The sequence below is a fragment of the Cariama cristata genome, unplaced genomic scaffold, assembly GCF_000690535.1.
Source record: "Cariama cristata isolate BGI_N322 unplaced genomic scaffold, ASM69053v1 scaffold30513, whole genome shotgun sequence".
Taxonomy (NCBI): domain Eukaryota; kingdom Metazoa; phylum Chordata; class Aves; order Cariamiformes; family Cariamidae; genus Cariama; species Cariama cristata.
The window spans coordinates 1-16094 of record NW_009609439.1 but is presented as its reverse complement, the minus strand read 5'-3'; the positions used below and the strand labels follow the sequence as shown (position 1 = coordinate 16094).

General features: G+C 38.0%; 1 protein-coding gene across 1 annotated transcript; it reads left to right on the top strand.

The window, feature by feature from the left end:
* Nucleotides 1-2929: 2929 nt before the first annotated feature.
* On the top strand, nt 2930-15477 carry STAM2 (signal transducing adaptor molecule (SH3 domain and ITAM motif) 2; the record flags this gene model as incomplete). The annotated part of the gene is made up of 11 exons (XM_009697543.1): nt 2930-3012; nt 5916-5991; nt 6214-6309; nt 9077-9223; nt 10915-10984; nt 11732-11918; nt 12761-12855; nt 13604-13686; nt 13870-13957; nt 14970-15024; nt 15320-15477. Coding segments are annotated over exons 1-11 (1093 nt in total), but the record flags the coding sequence as incomplete, so codon positions are not given.
* Between the last annotated feature and the right edge of the window lie 617 nt (nt 15478-16094).

The following is a 16094-nucleotide window of genomic DNA, read 5'->3' as shown; positions in this document are numbered from 1 at the left end:
TCCAACCATAATGATTCTGTGATCTTCTGTCATAGGCAAAGCTGATCCTGATTTCCTCTAAGGGTCCAGGAAAACTCCATTTTATTCTCTGGCAAGGGCTATTGAGTCTTTTGTAGAGGACAGAAGTGACAGTTGTGCCTACATCGCAAACACCCTAAGGGGGGGAGATCTGTCGATGGGTCCCTGCAGGCTGAAGGAGCTGGAGCCTCACGGAGCTGCCCCACTGCACTTGTTTTACCCTGTTCGTTACCTGGCACTCTTTTTTTTGGTTATGCATGACAGCGTGTACAAAGCGAGGTGCTTGGTTTCACAGTGCACACTGCAGGATGAGTTTACAAACTTGCGTTTGACTGGCTTGTAAACTATCAAAGTAATTTTAGATTCCCTACATATTTTTATGTCCGCGTATCTATTTCAGTTTTGTTTCTTTGCTGTGGTATTTTAGAGGAGTGCTTTTTACTAGTGAATCGGATAGGTGTGTCCTCTCAAACCATCTTATATGTATTTTGTGGAACCAATTATGTTTGTTTAAAGAATTTCTCCAAAGGTAAATTGCCTGATTTGATTTGTTTCCCATTTTAAAAGGAGAGTAGTAGAGGGAAGGAGAAGGGGGTGCAGGAGGAGGCAAGTTTGAAGGTGTAGGTTTGAGAGTTTTGGAGTGTATGAAATGAGAAACAAAGCTGACGTCTGGGGCAATACCTGCTTTAGGCTTGCTTTGCTAGTTGTGCCCGCCGGTAGCAAAGCACTCCAGTGTCTCGGCTGAGCTCCCGTCCTCCTGTGTCGGTGGGCACTGCTGAGAGCTGGGAGAGCCCAAGCGCAGCGTTGGGCACTGCTGTTCGTGGTGGGTTATGGTTCTGAAGAGTTGGGTGTGAAACACAACCTCAATTTTTCTTGGTTTCCATGCCTTTTTGTTGACCTGCTGTTAGCTGCTCCCTCTGCTCGTGGAAGAGGGGGACTTGCGGAAAGAGGCATCTCTCAAATATTCCAGGAATTTCAGAGGAGAGAGAGGTTTCAGATCTGTGTGACACCAGGCAGTGCTGTTCAGTAAAGTGCCCGGTCTGTTTTGTAGGCATTGGTGCTACTTGTCATTGGAGGGCTGGCTTTATACACACAACTGATGGCTGCTGCCATTTGGCGATTAGTTTGGCTGACAAGTTTTGATGGGAGGATTCACACCGCTGGGGATGGAGATGTGCAAGGTGATGCTTTTGAAAAGCAGTTGTAGCTGGCAGAACTTCATAGGAAGCACCAGGCTGAAGTCGTGCGCACCAAACATTGCGTTACGCTGTTCCTTCGTGATTGTTCGGTACTTAATGTTCACATATCCAGGAAACGTGCATATAGGGCTTGTTTTGGTTTGAATTTTTTTTTTAACGAATTGGATGTTAAAGTGTTTACAGTTGCAGGCACTCATTATTTTCAAGAACAAGCAAAGCATTTTGTGTTAGTGTCCTAAAAATATTGATGCACTTAGAAAATTTAACGATTATGTCCTTTCTGGGTAAGTTTTTAAGAAGGTTTGTGCTGCAGGAACGTGCTTTCAACACAGTATTTCTTCCTCTAAGTAGTTAGTCTAGCTTGTGAAGATAACCTGTGACTAAAAGTGCAGATTTCCATTCTTCCTTCTTGGTCTGCGTTTACATCTGTAACAAAAGGTTTTTAGGGGCACTGTTGGCTGCTGCGCTTGCATTTCCTTTGTGGAAGGCATTCTGCTGAGCCAGCCTGAAAATTGTTGCAACTTTTGACTGCAAAATGAAGTAGTGAAGCTGATTATCAGGGAACATGCTTAATTGCACACATGAAATTGGGTTTATCCTGCAGTAGTATTTCTGTCAGCAAACCTTGTAATTTTGGAACAGCTACTATCACAGAACAGCATCGCGTTAATAGTGAGTGACCATTATGTTCTGCTTCAATCTGCTAAATAGTCTTTAAAATACTCGGTCCCAAAGGGATTTAGTGGCTTCTCTTACCAAAGTAAAATTCTGTGAAAGTACTGATTTTGATGTTGCTGTGATCATGAAGCACATTCTGATGGGATTAATATATAACACAAAAATCTAAAAGCACTTATCTTTGCATTTAGTAAAAATATTAAATTGGCGGGTTAAAATAAAATCCTATGGCAGCAAGTGCAATGTATAAAATATTTAATTTGCTGTTTATAAGCTGTTTTACTAGAACTGCACTATTTACATGTGATTAAAATAACATGGCTGTAAAAAAACTTAAAAGGAAAGCACAAATAAATAACATTAAGCCTTATCAGTTAGTATATAGAATGATATGCTGCAAATATTAATTAGGGATACATTCTTTTGATAGAGCAGTCTATTTTTTGTTGCCTCATTCTGTTTTTTATTAATGCTTCCATGCCATTTATTTTTCTTGACACTTGCTGTGGTGTTTAGATTTCCTGAAAAATCTAATAGAAAAAAATATTTTAATAAGTGTGTTGGGTGTGAAGATGGCTTTCCTTTAGAGTCCTAAAGAGGTGTGTGTTTGGTTTTTGTGTTGTGTTTGGTCCCGTTCCCCCCCGCCTTGGGACATCCATGTGAAATACTTAATGACATGCAAATGTTAGAAGACCTTGAGCAAACTCTGAACTACGGCTATGACTTAAAGCTGGAGTAACAAAACAAACTGTACAGAAGCAGTTTCTTTTTCATCATTTACAACATTACACTTCAAGAGCTGTTTCTGGTTTTGGAACTTTTAAATGCTTGTCACATCTGTTAGTCCAGTGCCGAAAACTGCACATAACGCTTTACAAGATAGCAAGAATTCGTGCTAATCTGTAGAAGACGCTGCCTTTCAGTAACTTGTACGTGGAGTCTCCTTTTTTGGTATGGCTGAGAAAGTGTCTGTTGGCTAGGATCTGAACTTAATAGGGTATTACACTTAATCAATCTTGTTTTTCTTTATAGAAAAAGCTACAAATGAATGTAACACCAGTGAGGACTGGGGTCTTATTATGGATATATGTGACAGAGTTGGAAGTACTCCTAATGGGTAAGCTGTATCTCAGCACTACAACATGTAATTTCATGCTCATGTGAAGAAGAATACTGTTTCAGAGAGAACATGTCTCAAAATGCTCACCGTAGTCAGCTATGCAAAAAGTGCTGCCAATCTGACACTTCTGCAAGCTCTACAAATACATGTAGTTGGCTTTAAAATTCTTTGAAAGAAATGTTCTAGCAGGATTTCTAGTAGAGCAGTTTGTATATGCTGAGTGCATTCCAATTTTTATGGAGTTTTGCACAGTAGGTAAAGTTATTCATATTTAATGATCTTGCATAAATTTCCAGAGGCAACTGTACCAGTAGGAAAAAGTGAACAGGTTTCTTTGCAGAAAATTATCTAGCTCGGACAGTTAGTTACGATGAGAAATTTGTCTGTGTTTATTCATTAGAAAGAATTGGACTGATGGAGGAGAAAAGGGGGAAAAAATGGGGATAAAAACCCAGATCAGTTTGAATCAGTTTAGCCTAGGTGGTAGTACTGAAAAGTAAGTGGTAGTTCAGTGATCCTATAATGGCCAAAAGTATTCGCTGAGTTTTAAGGTAATCTTTTTGAGGGATAACATGTTTTAAATTTTGAAGTAAACCTGAATTAGTACATAGGCTGAATCCTTAAGTGATCTTAGAGGTTTTTACCAGTTTTATGTAATGTTTAAGATTACTACACTGAGAATTTTTTTTATTAATTACCTCCCAAAGGGAATAACAGCAAATCTATTCAATCTGGGAGTCTTTAGTCCTGAAGAAAAACAGTGTAGAATATCCTTTGAGTCCTTTAATAAAAATAGATTTTTTTTATTTTTTTTTTTACTGCCAAAAGACTTTTGTAGAGGAAGCTATTTTAAATCTACTTGTTTTGGAGGAGGGGAGATTGTGAAAAAAAATTAGCTTTTTTTACACATGCAAAATATATAACTATATATAAAATATGTAATTATACAAAAATATATATTAAGATGTGTACAATAAAATCCTAAAATCTGAGTTTTAAATGCCAGTACTGCTAGCATATTTTACTTCAATTTTGTGTAGTTTTCTTTCCTCCTGCCCTTCACTAAAAGCCATCTTCTGAAGAGAATAAATATTGATGCCTACCCTTAAATAAATATATAGCTTAACAACAAGGATGTTGACTTTGGTGGATTGTTTGTACATTAGCTATGACCACACATACTCAATGTTAGGCCTAAACCCACTCTTCTCTGGCTATGTCTACATCAGCAAGTAACTCGGCACAACAGGGCTGTAGTAGTAAACCAGAGCAGCTGGTACTGAAGCCACTGCATCCATCCAGTTTGCAGCTGAGGGTGTTTGGTTTTTTCCCCCCTTCAGAACAGGTTTAATCTCTTCTAAACTTAATATCCATGCCAGCATTGGTGCAAATTTGTCTGCAGATCTTGTCACTGGCTCTAACTGTCAGGGCTCCTTGAGAGGTTGGAGCACATTTGATGCATACAGAGGAGCTTTGGGCGTAGTTTCTTCCAAAAGGAAATAAATTTATGTCCACAAAACTCGACTGTGAACTAAATATGTAACACATAGGAATGATCAGAAAATTTGTTTCAAAACCAGACTATTACTCTAAACCAAAATGTGAAGCTTATTATGTTGTTTAATGTAGTGGCGTAAAATCTTTCTCACTACTGTACACATACCACCTTGAAAGGGACATCTTTTGGAACAGAATAAAACCTTGAAACAAACATCTTTTTTAATGTTATCAGTGAAAGAGTTTTGGTTTCATTTCCACACAGGCTTTTTAAGCTTTGCCTAAAGTTGCAATTCCTTGACAACTTTAAATTGACAGGAGGGAGAATTTGCATTGAAGAGGGTTGTCAGATATTTCCTCTAGCCCCTTGTGCGACGGATTCCTGGTGAATCTGATCTTGGCAGTGATCTGGCTGAAAAACAAACATGCTCAGCCAGATCGGTTCTTTGATCCGAGCACTGCATGACTGCTAAAGCCTCAGGCAGGAAGAGAAGGGGATTGCCCTGCCGTAGGAAGGGACGGTAGGTGTTTGGTCCACTACTTTCATCAGTGGCTTTCGATGGTGCCTGCGTAAAGCGAACACGGAACCAGAGCCTTAGCGGTGAAGAACACAGGTTGCTCAAGCTGAGTTCGCTAGGCGACACAGAGAAACGCAGCCTTCCAGAGACGTTTCTGTGCTTTGATAATAGAGCAGCTCGTGTATGCTGCAGGTGATATTAGTTGTAAAGGTAATGCGTCCATGTGACATAGAGATATAATGTTTTCAGAGGGTTCAAAGTAGTAGTGTTAATGAAACCTTACGTATGCCTCAGCCCATGTAGCTTGGGCATGCCGTTAATGCTCATTTTAAGTATGAAACTCCTTAGTAGAGTAACATTTAGAATGCTAGTCATTATTCTATACTTAGATTTTGCTGAAATAAATTATAAAATCTTCATGTGTTCTTAGGGCCCTGAAAATGGGATCCAAGAGCTGACAACCTGTGAGCATGATTTTTAAATTAAATCCATAGAGACCCTTTACAGTAGACAGTAAAATAACCATTTATTTAATCATCACTGCCCCTCATTCTTTTTTATGTAGACATTTCTTTCATTGTCTGTTTCAAATCCTTTTCCTCAACTTAATGGCAGTTGCTCCCTTTATGACCTGTCAGCAGTTTTATGGAAATTAATACAAAATGCCACTGTAAAAATGGACTCTGTTCCAATCCAGTACATGTATAAGAACAAACAAATTGTTAATTATTTTTTCCAGACTAGCTTTGAGAAAAGGTTAGATTAGGTTACATTTTTTCAATAGACCCAGTTTTGTTTGCTTACCCATCTTGAGTATCTGGTATCATTCATTCCACAGATTGTCAGTCACATTTATCACTAATAGTTTCTTTGTTCCTTTTTCAGAGCAAAGGATTGCCTTAAAGCCATCATGAAGAGAGTAAATCATAAAGTTCCCCATGTAGCTTTGCAAGCACTTACAGTGAGTAGATTATCACTATTTTCAAAAAACTTTGCATTCTTTTATGTAATGCAGCTATTAAATGTGTACTGATCAATTAGTACCTTTATATATCTTCAGTAGAAGTCAGTCAGAATGTGCATGCTGAACACAGAATTAAATTTAACTCTTTTTGTGTATGCTTTTATTTTGGATTATTTTCATTGTTGTCATACATTTTGACCATTGTATTTCTCTTGTCAGCTTTTAGGAGCCTGTGTGTCAAACTGTGGAAAAATATTTCACTTGGAAGTATGTTCTCGTGACTTTGCTAGTGAAGCTCGAGGTATAATAAATAAGGTAATTTTTTATAGCCTGAAGTACTGGGGGAGGATTATTTTGGTAAGTTCTTTGCTTTGTCTCAGCATAGCAAAACTAATGTTCTAGTTAATATGCATTTTCCAGTTTTGGTGCAATTGCAGACACTGCTGGCTCCTTGTCTTGTCACTGAAATTGGTGTACTTTAATTTTGACCATGAAAAAATAAGGTATTAAAGAAGCAATAGGCTGATAATACTACTCCAGATTTTTACAAAATGACACGAACAATTTTAATTAAAATCTGTGACTCTTCCTAAGCTCAATTAATTTGATGATGGTAAAGGCAGCTTTTCTTGCTCTTTTATTGGGCTTGAATGAAATTCATAGGCTGAAGTGCAAAGGGAGAACTGTGAGAAAGTTAAATCGCATTTTTACAAGGAAAAGGATAAAGTCTTCAGACAACTTTCTTAATTTCTAGAGATCCTCAGAATGTTGAATGAGGAGGTAACCAAGAAAGGAAGACCTAAATGGTTAGGGTCAAGCAGCTGAGGAGATCTAAATCTGGATGTAATGAATTGAATAAGCAGAAACAGCTTTCCCCTGATTACTGCTCCAATTGAAGACAAAAATGGCTAATGGGTTAAAAAGAAGTTAGTCTTCAAATATATGGGAGGCCTGGAAGCATCAGAGGTTGAGCAAAGCAATTAAGGAAACTAATAAAACTGCTGGGAAGCAAAATGAGTTCACAGCCATTCTGTTTATTGCTTTGTATGAAAAAATAGGTCTTAAAGTCCTCCCCTTTGTTCTCATTAGCCATGGTCCGTTCTGAAACAGAACATTGACCTTCGTGGTCTGACAGCGCTTGGACATAAAAGCAAACCTTTAATCCCACTGAAGAATGGTCTACTGGAGCAGAATTCATTTTGTTGTTGGGAAGTACTTATGTTTTACCTAGGTCCCTGGCCCACTTGGAGGAATAATCTTCAGAGGGCGGTTAATATTGTACTTTCTCCCTTTTCTCCAAAAGAAAATTAGTTCAGACAAGTGTAACAAATGTCTTTGTGCTGATGCTGAGCCTATCGAGCTACATCTCTTCTTTCAATTAAATGCATGCTTGAGCCCAAACTTGTCAACATTGTTACTGTTGGGCATATGTTTGCCTGTGAGGCACAGGCTTACAACATGATCTGAATTGCATTCAAATGAGAAATCTTGGTCATACACTGCGTTTGTGCAGTCCCAAGCTCTTATCCACACAAGCCAAGTGAAGCAGATGTAGGGGAGCCCAGCAGGCCCAGAACCCTTATTCACCAGCTAGTATCCTGAAGTTAGTTTGGATGCTTTGGGTTCAAACTATAGTCTTTTCATCAACTGTGAACAAAATGAGAAAGTGTAGGGAGTCTGAAATGCTTTGGTCCATGTTTTACCATCGTAGTGTTGGCATGACCTTCACATATATTAGCTGCTCTATCGAGGAGTTGCTCTTTTTGCTCCAGTAAATTTTTAAAGGCTGTTACACGATTACAGGATTAACAGCAGCTGATGTTTAATGTTACTGAGGTATACTCTGAAGGGTATTCTTTAGCTGTACGGTAGAGTAATACATGACTCTGACCTGCTTTTCTGAGGGTGGATTATCACTTTGGGTGAGGTTGTTAGCACGTAAAATTTGCAGTCTATGTGGATTTAGAGTAGCTGTAAATCCTGTGGATGAGGGTGTAGGAGTGGGAGCTGTAGAGACTCTTTCGTGCAAGAGGCTGGAGAAAAATGTGGGAGCCAGAGGAATTGCAGGCAGAGCATAAACTTGATCTTGATTTGCTCCCACTCCAAGCAAATATCTGCCTTTACCAGACTGTGTCCCTGCACCTCAGTTCCTAATTCAGGAGCTAATAGGATAAACTGTCCCATGAGCTGGGTGGCACTGTACATAATGCATAATGCGTAACTCCTTTTTGTAAGAATCTGAATCAAGGAGATGTACATAAATAGGTACCTATATACGGAGATGGCCCAAAGATCAGGTTTTTGTGAGATCCTGTCACCTGAGAAGTCAACAGGGAGAAATATGTTCTGGCATCTGAGGAGAAGACAGCAGAGGTCATAAAAGGTAGGGAAGGCATATTGTCTTGTACGAAAGGACAGTATCTTATATTAGACCAACTTATGTGGTTGGAAGGGGAATAACAATACAAATTAGAAGTAATGAAGAGAAAACTGAGGTAAAATGGAGGGTAACTAGCAGAGGTGCAGAAAAGTTGGGGTAAGTGTTGTAGAGAGCCTGAATTTCTCTGAAACTATTGAGGTGGAAACATGGCTAACATTTGAAAAGTCAAAAAGTTTGTCAGTCTTTTTCCTTAACCATTCGTTAACCACCCACCTGAAATTGACTCCACTAAAATAGCAGCAGTATAGGTAGGTGAGCTGCCTACCAGAGAATTTGCCTCAGAGGATTGCTGTAAGGGTTGAAGGAACCCTGATTTAAAATAACCAGTTGTTTAGTAGAATTGGGGAAATCTGAACTGGCCTGCGGTCTGTTGCTGCACTGGAGTAATGGCATTGGCAACTGCTGTGCCAGCTTTCCAATGAAAGGATGATGCTCCAGAAACTAAGCGTGTTGTCTGTAATATGATAATCAGCGTATAAAAGACCATATATGCTAAGCTCTATTTTCTTAATCAAGACAATTATTAATTGTTAAGGATATGTATAGTAAAATGGTTTTGGTAACAGTTTTACTGAGAGGGAACAACTTTTTCTGTTCACTTTGAACTACAAGCATTCTTTTCTATGCACTTTTGTCTTCTAGGCTCATCCAAAAGTAAGTGAAAAGCTAAAAACCCTAATGGTGGAGTGGTCGGAAGAATTTCAGAAAGATCCACAGTGTAGCTTAATATCTGCAACTATTAAATCTTTAAAAGAAGAAGGTGTAACTTTTCCTGCAGCTGGATCGCAGGTAAAAGCTGATTTGGGGTGCATGGTACTGTTAGGTTCACTGTTCCTGGCGGTAAACAAATGAAAAGCTGTCCAGATGAGATCTTTTGTTCTTTCGATCAGAGGAGAGTAGGATCCTTGTTCTCGTTTGGTTGGCTCCTTATGCTGAGGTTTGCTTCTATTCATTCTGGTTTTTTCATGTCCTTGCCTTCCTAAAAAAAATAGGAACAGACTAAAGGCTATTTCATGATGCTCTTATGAGTTGTTTCATTTTAGATCCTTCTTTGCTTCCGATCATTTTTACAGCTTCATTGAGCTGTCACCACCTTAAATTGAAGCAATTCTACGCCCACACTTTGTACTTGGTGTTTCATGGTTCTAATTGCTGACTTGGAGCATGTACCTTCATTTTGCTTCACACAGCCTCACAAAACAAAGGACAATATCTGGAATGGAGACGTTTTTGAGGGTGGTCTGTGCTGTGCTTTCCTTTTCCAAGTCCCCGTTTCTTGTTCATGCAGTTACCTGTCCACGCTAGGAATTGTCCTGGCTCTGCAGTAGGTGGGGTGCTCCAGTCACTAACCTCACCCTTTGTATTTTACTTCTGATGGTGTATTATGCCTAATCTTTTAGCTGGCAGATACGATGACAGGTGGGGTTTTTTTTCTATGCTTTATTATTGATGCTTCTAAATATTTTCATGTTAATTATGAGTCAGGTGAAGATCAGTCTTGAAAATTAGAACTATGGCTTCTATTACATATTCTTTACATGAAGTTTACTTTTCTCTATGTTAAACACAGAGGTGTTTTTTACTTTTACAATCTTTCCTTCCTCCACAAAGATGTTTTCGCTTCTAAATCTAGGATATGTGTTAAAACATATGGCAGAAACATGAAAGATCTAGAGTACTGGCAACCAATTATGCTTCCTTTCCTACAAATACATATGAAATGACATCTTGATGTTTTTACCTCGTATACTTCACTTCAAACAAGCAAAGCTGAGGTTTATTAGTATTTGGTACACTTGTGCAGAATTGTTTTCTAGGACTATTGATAAGTTCTAGGCATGGCTAGTGTCTGAAACTTCATTCCTGGTATATGCGGGAAGACTCCTTCGTCAGAATGAAAACTCTAAGAAAGATTTGAATATGCTGTTGTGGAGACTCGTATTATTTAATTCAACAGCTCCCAACTTGATGTACGTTTGCTCTTCCTTCCCGTTATCGCCCCAGCAGAGAGAGAGGGTGGCTTTTTGCTCTGATACAGAGAGAGATCTCTCTTTTTAGTAAGTCCAGCTGCTGCTTAGTAACTTGGTTCTTTGTGGACGTAGGACTCCAAAGAGCTTTTCTTCGCTTTCGAGGGGAGGGGTGGAGGAGTGGAGGGCAAAGGTTGAAAGAGTAGTCATTTAAATGAGTAGCCTCACTGTAACAAATGCGATTAAAATAATTATTTAAATAAGATCAGTTCTTTAAATCAGATCTGATTATTTATTTTACTTTGTTCATTGTTGAGAACAAAATAAAAGCTGGCTGAGATTCTGAAGAGTGGTAATTTTTTCTTCTAGAAGGTCATCTTGATTCGGTAATGAAATGCTATGGTAAGGCAGCTAACCAGGAACAACTTATTACTAATTTTTTAAAGTATATAATTATAGAGCTTTCTCTTTTGTTTGTAACCTGAACGTATTCTATTGTTAATACATTTGCAGGCTTCCACAAATGCTGCTAAGAATGGTTCATCTTTAAGTAAAAACAAGGAAGATGAAGATATAGCTAAAGGTAAATTGCTAGTTGCAGCCTTGGGTTAGACTTGTGCTCTCGAACTTTTGTTAAAATGCACGGAAATAGGAAGTTGCATTCTCTTCTGCTGCATAGAATTGAAAGCAAGGGCGCAGCAGGTTGGGAATTAGTATACTGTATCATTCAAGGTGTTATGCTCATGGATGAGGATTTGGGGTAAGATACATTCTTCCCCATCACATAGCCATTAGCATTGTTTTGTGACTGCTTTCTCTCCAGAGAGCTTGGTCTTTTCCCTTCTGCACCCACGTGTTTTATTTTAGCCTACATCTTGATGCTTTAAAAAACATCAGAACATTTAAATGTTTTATTCTTTCTCCTCTTTCTTGGGTATAGTTATTGTTGTTCAGATGTCATAGTGAAGAATTTATCAGTATTTCTGATCATGCTAATGATGCTACTGACAGTAGTAGTGTGCGTGCTGCTTCAAGGAGTGGGCTGTAGCATGAAAAGCAGAGGGGTTTTTTTTAATGCTTTGTAACTTGTGCATGATTATGTCTTGTCTTTTAATCCTGTTGCAGGGCAGAGTAAAGCTGTTGAAATGTGAAATACGGCTAGTAGCTTGGAGCAAAGATTTTAAACTTAAAATGTTAGAGAAGCGGTTACAGACCATGTTTATAATATAGCAATAGATATTTTTCTTTTTTTATTAGGAAAGCAAACTGTCTTTGGGATAAAATATACAAACTTCTATTTTTATTTTTTTTCCCCCTCCCTTAATTGTAGCTATTGAATTGTCTTTGCAAGAGCAGAAACAGCAACAAATGGAAACTAAATCCTTGTACCCATCTGCAGAAATTCAGCAAAACAATCAGAACTCGAGGAAGGTGCGAGCTCTGTATGACTTTGAAGCTGTCGAGGACAATGAGCTCACCTTTAAAAGTGGAGAAATTATTTTTGTTTTGGATGACAGGTACAATATACTCAGATGAAGGTGCCTTTATTCCAGAACTGTTGTTTTCTTAGGATAGCAAATTTTTCCTCTCATTTTCAAAAATTCTCCCCTGAGAAATATATGTTGTCACTCTGGCCTCCCTCAAATCCCTTTATCTTCCACTATTCTTTCCATACCCCAAAATTTTGACCTCAAGTCTCTTTTGGTGAAGGGATTGTTGTATTATGTCAGGCATTTCATGCCATGCTGTAGGTCCAATTTGTTTGTAGCTTTTAAGATAAATGTTAGTTGGTTGTAACATGTCATAAGAATATGCATACAGTGCTAAATTCCAGCTTCTTCCAGAAGTTGTTGAATCTTTGTCTATCAAGCATCACATTAACTAAGAATAAAACTGAAGAAAAATACTTAAGATTATTATTATTGTTACCACTGTTGCCCCAATGGTAGCTAAGAAGCAGAATATTTCCTGCTAATGCTATTCTCATTTAATAGACTGTGACAGATCAATTGTATTTCTGATGTTAGTCTCCACTTGTGTACCTCTTGTAAACTTTTAGATGAAACTATGATGGGCTATCAATCTGAAATGTTGAAGAGTTGTGTTAAATTTTGAGTGATCGCTACTGAATGATTTTTACTTCCCTCGATCACTTCTCTTTTCCTCCCCACCCCTCTGCCCCAGCTCCTGTCTTTGGCTTTGCTGCTAACCTCTACAAATGTTTTCCTTTGCCTTTGTTATTAGATACGCAGGGAAACGGTGTAATAGATATCACAAGTTTTCTTTCAAAAGCCCAAAATATGTCACTGACACTAAGCATTAATTTTCAGAGTTTTGTGATACATCTTTATTTCCCCAGTGACACCAATTGGTGGAAAGGTGAAAACCATAGAGGAGTAGGACTGTTTCCATCTAATTTTGTGACTTCTGACTTAAATGTGGAACCTGAGGCAGGTAAGTTAGCTACTGAAAGCTGAGAGATTATTTTTAGAAAGGTGGGCTTATGATGGAACTACTGATTAGCCCATCAGGAAAATAATTTCCTGAAGTCTACCTGAGGAAGGAATTGAGAGAGACATCTTGCCCTTGTTGCAAACAAGCAAGCAAGCGTATACCACTGTATACGAGCTGTAGCTTCACTTTAACAATTTCTATCTTCTGATTCTCTTCTAAGTTGTTACCTTTTTCCTGTTACAGAAATTCAGTTAATTTTACTATCATTTTTTCAGTAACGTATTACATATGAATCCGGTAACTTGCCATTTAAAATGTCAAAGTCTCTTTTCAGACATCAGACCTAGTATAGAATAACATTCATACCCATGTCAGTGGTTTGTAAAAATCACGTTGTTAGCTTTATTCATGCTTATGATACCAAAATAAATCTTAACACTTACGACTTGGCTGAAAGTAACTGTACACGTGTTGGAGGTGTTTTTAGATGCTAATATGACTCAAGAGTCTTTCCTTTGCTGGGCCTAGGTTTGTAATCAGGCTAACAGCCCAAAGGAAGCAACTTGTCAGAACGTTTTCTAGGCAAACCCATTTTCTCTTCTCGAGCAGCTAGATGCATCACTGCTTAAAGTACTTACCCAAATTTCTCTCTCATTTAAAGAACTGATGGCAAGCAAGGAGAAAATGTGTATTTTAAGCTAGCATGGTAACACAGCTGCACAAAAGAAACTAATGTTTGTTCTTTCAGCAACTGTGGATAAAATTTCTGTTCCTGAGGATACTGCAGAAGAAATTAAGAAAGCAGAACCTGAGCCTGTTTATATAGATGAGGTATGCAGTCACTTTCAATATAAAAACTTGCTGAGATTTTGCATTTGTTGAAACATTCTTTTGTTACTGAATGTTAGCAGATAATTCTTTTTTATATAAGGAACTTTTTTTTAATTTGAAAATTAAAACAGTCTCTGCCATGCTACAGAAATAACTGTTCTTAATCTTCTCTTCACCTTTCAGGACAAGATGGATAAAACACTGCAGGTACTTCAGAGTATAGATCCTACAGACTTAAAGCTTGATTCTCCAGATCTTCTAGACTCAGAAGGTACTTTGAGCATTAAGGTGGCTAGTTCTTGTATTTCTTCTCACACCTTTTGTGGATTGAGCTGGTAATTCTTTTGCGCTTATTTTAAGCTTAGGGAAACTGTGGTCTGTACTAATAGTGTGCTGTAGAATAGCGTATTTCACAGTGGGAGCAGGGGGCTATATGTATAACTCTAAACTTTCTAATAGTTGCCAAGCCAGTTCCATGTTTAGCAGAGTAATTTGCGTAACTTCCAGCTAGTGTACAATGCCTGATCTTTGCAAGATCCATCCACGTATCAAAACTCTGCTTGAAATAAGCAATTAGTTTTGTTAGCTAAATTTCTCTAAATTTCTCTAAAATACTGCGAGCAGGGGGCTATATGTATAACTCTAAACTTTCTAATAGTTGCCAAGCCAGTTCCATGTTTAGCAGAGTAATTTGCGTAACTTCCAGCTAGTGTACAATGCCTGATCTTTGCAAGATCCATCCACGTATCAAAACTCTGCTTGAAATAATTAATTTTGTGTTAAAATTTCTCTGAAATACTGCTGGCTATGAGAGGAGAGGAAGTTCAGCTCACGTAAGAACCACTTAGTTCAAGGTGCGTGATAACGATTGAGCCTACATGAAAAAAGGAGGGTTCCCAGAATGGAAGAAGTGAAGGTAAAGGAAGCTCTACAGAACAGCAGATCTAGATAGATTCATAGGCAGTCTAGATTAGATATTCCAGCAGGAAATGGAAGTCAGAGATCTTGCACAGTGAAAGCAGAAATGCAAAATTTTCCATGTGTTTCATCAGTAGTCTTTTGTTGGAGAGGGTAGAGGGGAAGAGGAGAGAGGATGGCAAAGCAGAATAACCAAAGTATTTTTCCTGTCTGTTTGGGCTGGAGGAATGGGACACACGTGATAACTGGGTGCGCTCTCCAATTCTGTATGCTATTTTAGTGTACTTGGATAAAGTATTTTTTGGCTGCGTTTAAAACTTTAATTGTGCAAGACCCTAACTACCTTGACACTTTTGTCTTCACAGATATTTGTCAACAGATGGGTCCAATGATAGATGAAAAACTAGAAGAAATAGATAGGTGAGCCACAACATAGCTTCTGCGTTGTTTACTGTGATTTACTTTAAATTGTGCAGTTGTCTCAAATTTTTTTTTCGTACTTTCATCTCCCGAGCTAGAAAATCTTGCAAGAAAGAAATTTTGACAACTCTACCTTTATTTTACAATATAGATGTGTAAGAAATTGACCATCTACCTGTTAAGCGTTTTTTTTTCTTGCATATTCAAAACTGTTTAATGAACCACTCCTCTTTTTTACCATCTAACACTAGATGTTAGAGAAACTTAGTGTTTGCCTATGTTTGTTCTGAAACAGAAAACATTCAGAATTATCTGAATTGAATGTGAAAGTTCTAGAAGCTCTGGAGCTCTATAACAAACTGATGAATGAAACGCCAATGTATTCGGCCTACTCGAAACTCCACCATCCCGCACAATACCCACCTACATCTTCTGGTGTTTCAGTGCAGGTCAGTATCCCTTTCTGGAAATAGAGACTTTCCTAATATAGATTTCTATTTAAAAAGATGACAGCAAAAATGAAGTGTACGCTTTCTTGCTAGCCTACGAACAATCTGACATTGCCTGCTGACTTTTTATAGCCTTTAGAATAAAATATCATTTACGCACTAGAACAGGGTGCTTCAATTTGCAGTCATCTGCTTGTACAATAAAGTATAATTGTTAATTTTGCTCTACTTAGCAGAAAGATACTGTATTGAAAATACTAAAAGATTCCTTCTGTGGTTAATTTTTTTACAGTTAGAATTGTCTATTTCAGCAGCTTGGTGGATATTCTTGCTGTGAGTCATGTCCTCAGTCTTAAAGTAAAATGTTACCTTCTTATCTAATCGCGGGGATGCAAGTGAACTTTAGTATTAGTGCATTAATCACGACTGCAGTGTACTTTTCCTAAATATAGAAACACTAGTCTGGTTTTAGCTCTTTTTTTTTTTCCCCCCCTCACCTTAAAACTGAACATGTTGTATTAGGGGGTGTAGTTGCTCAAAACTGTTTTCTAGTATCTCTAATGTGCCATATTGATGTTTTAAGAAAACAGAAATGGGGGAGAAAGAGATATTTTTTTTTTT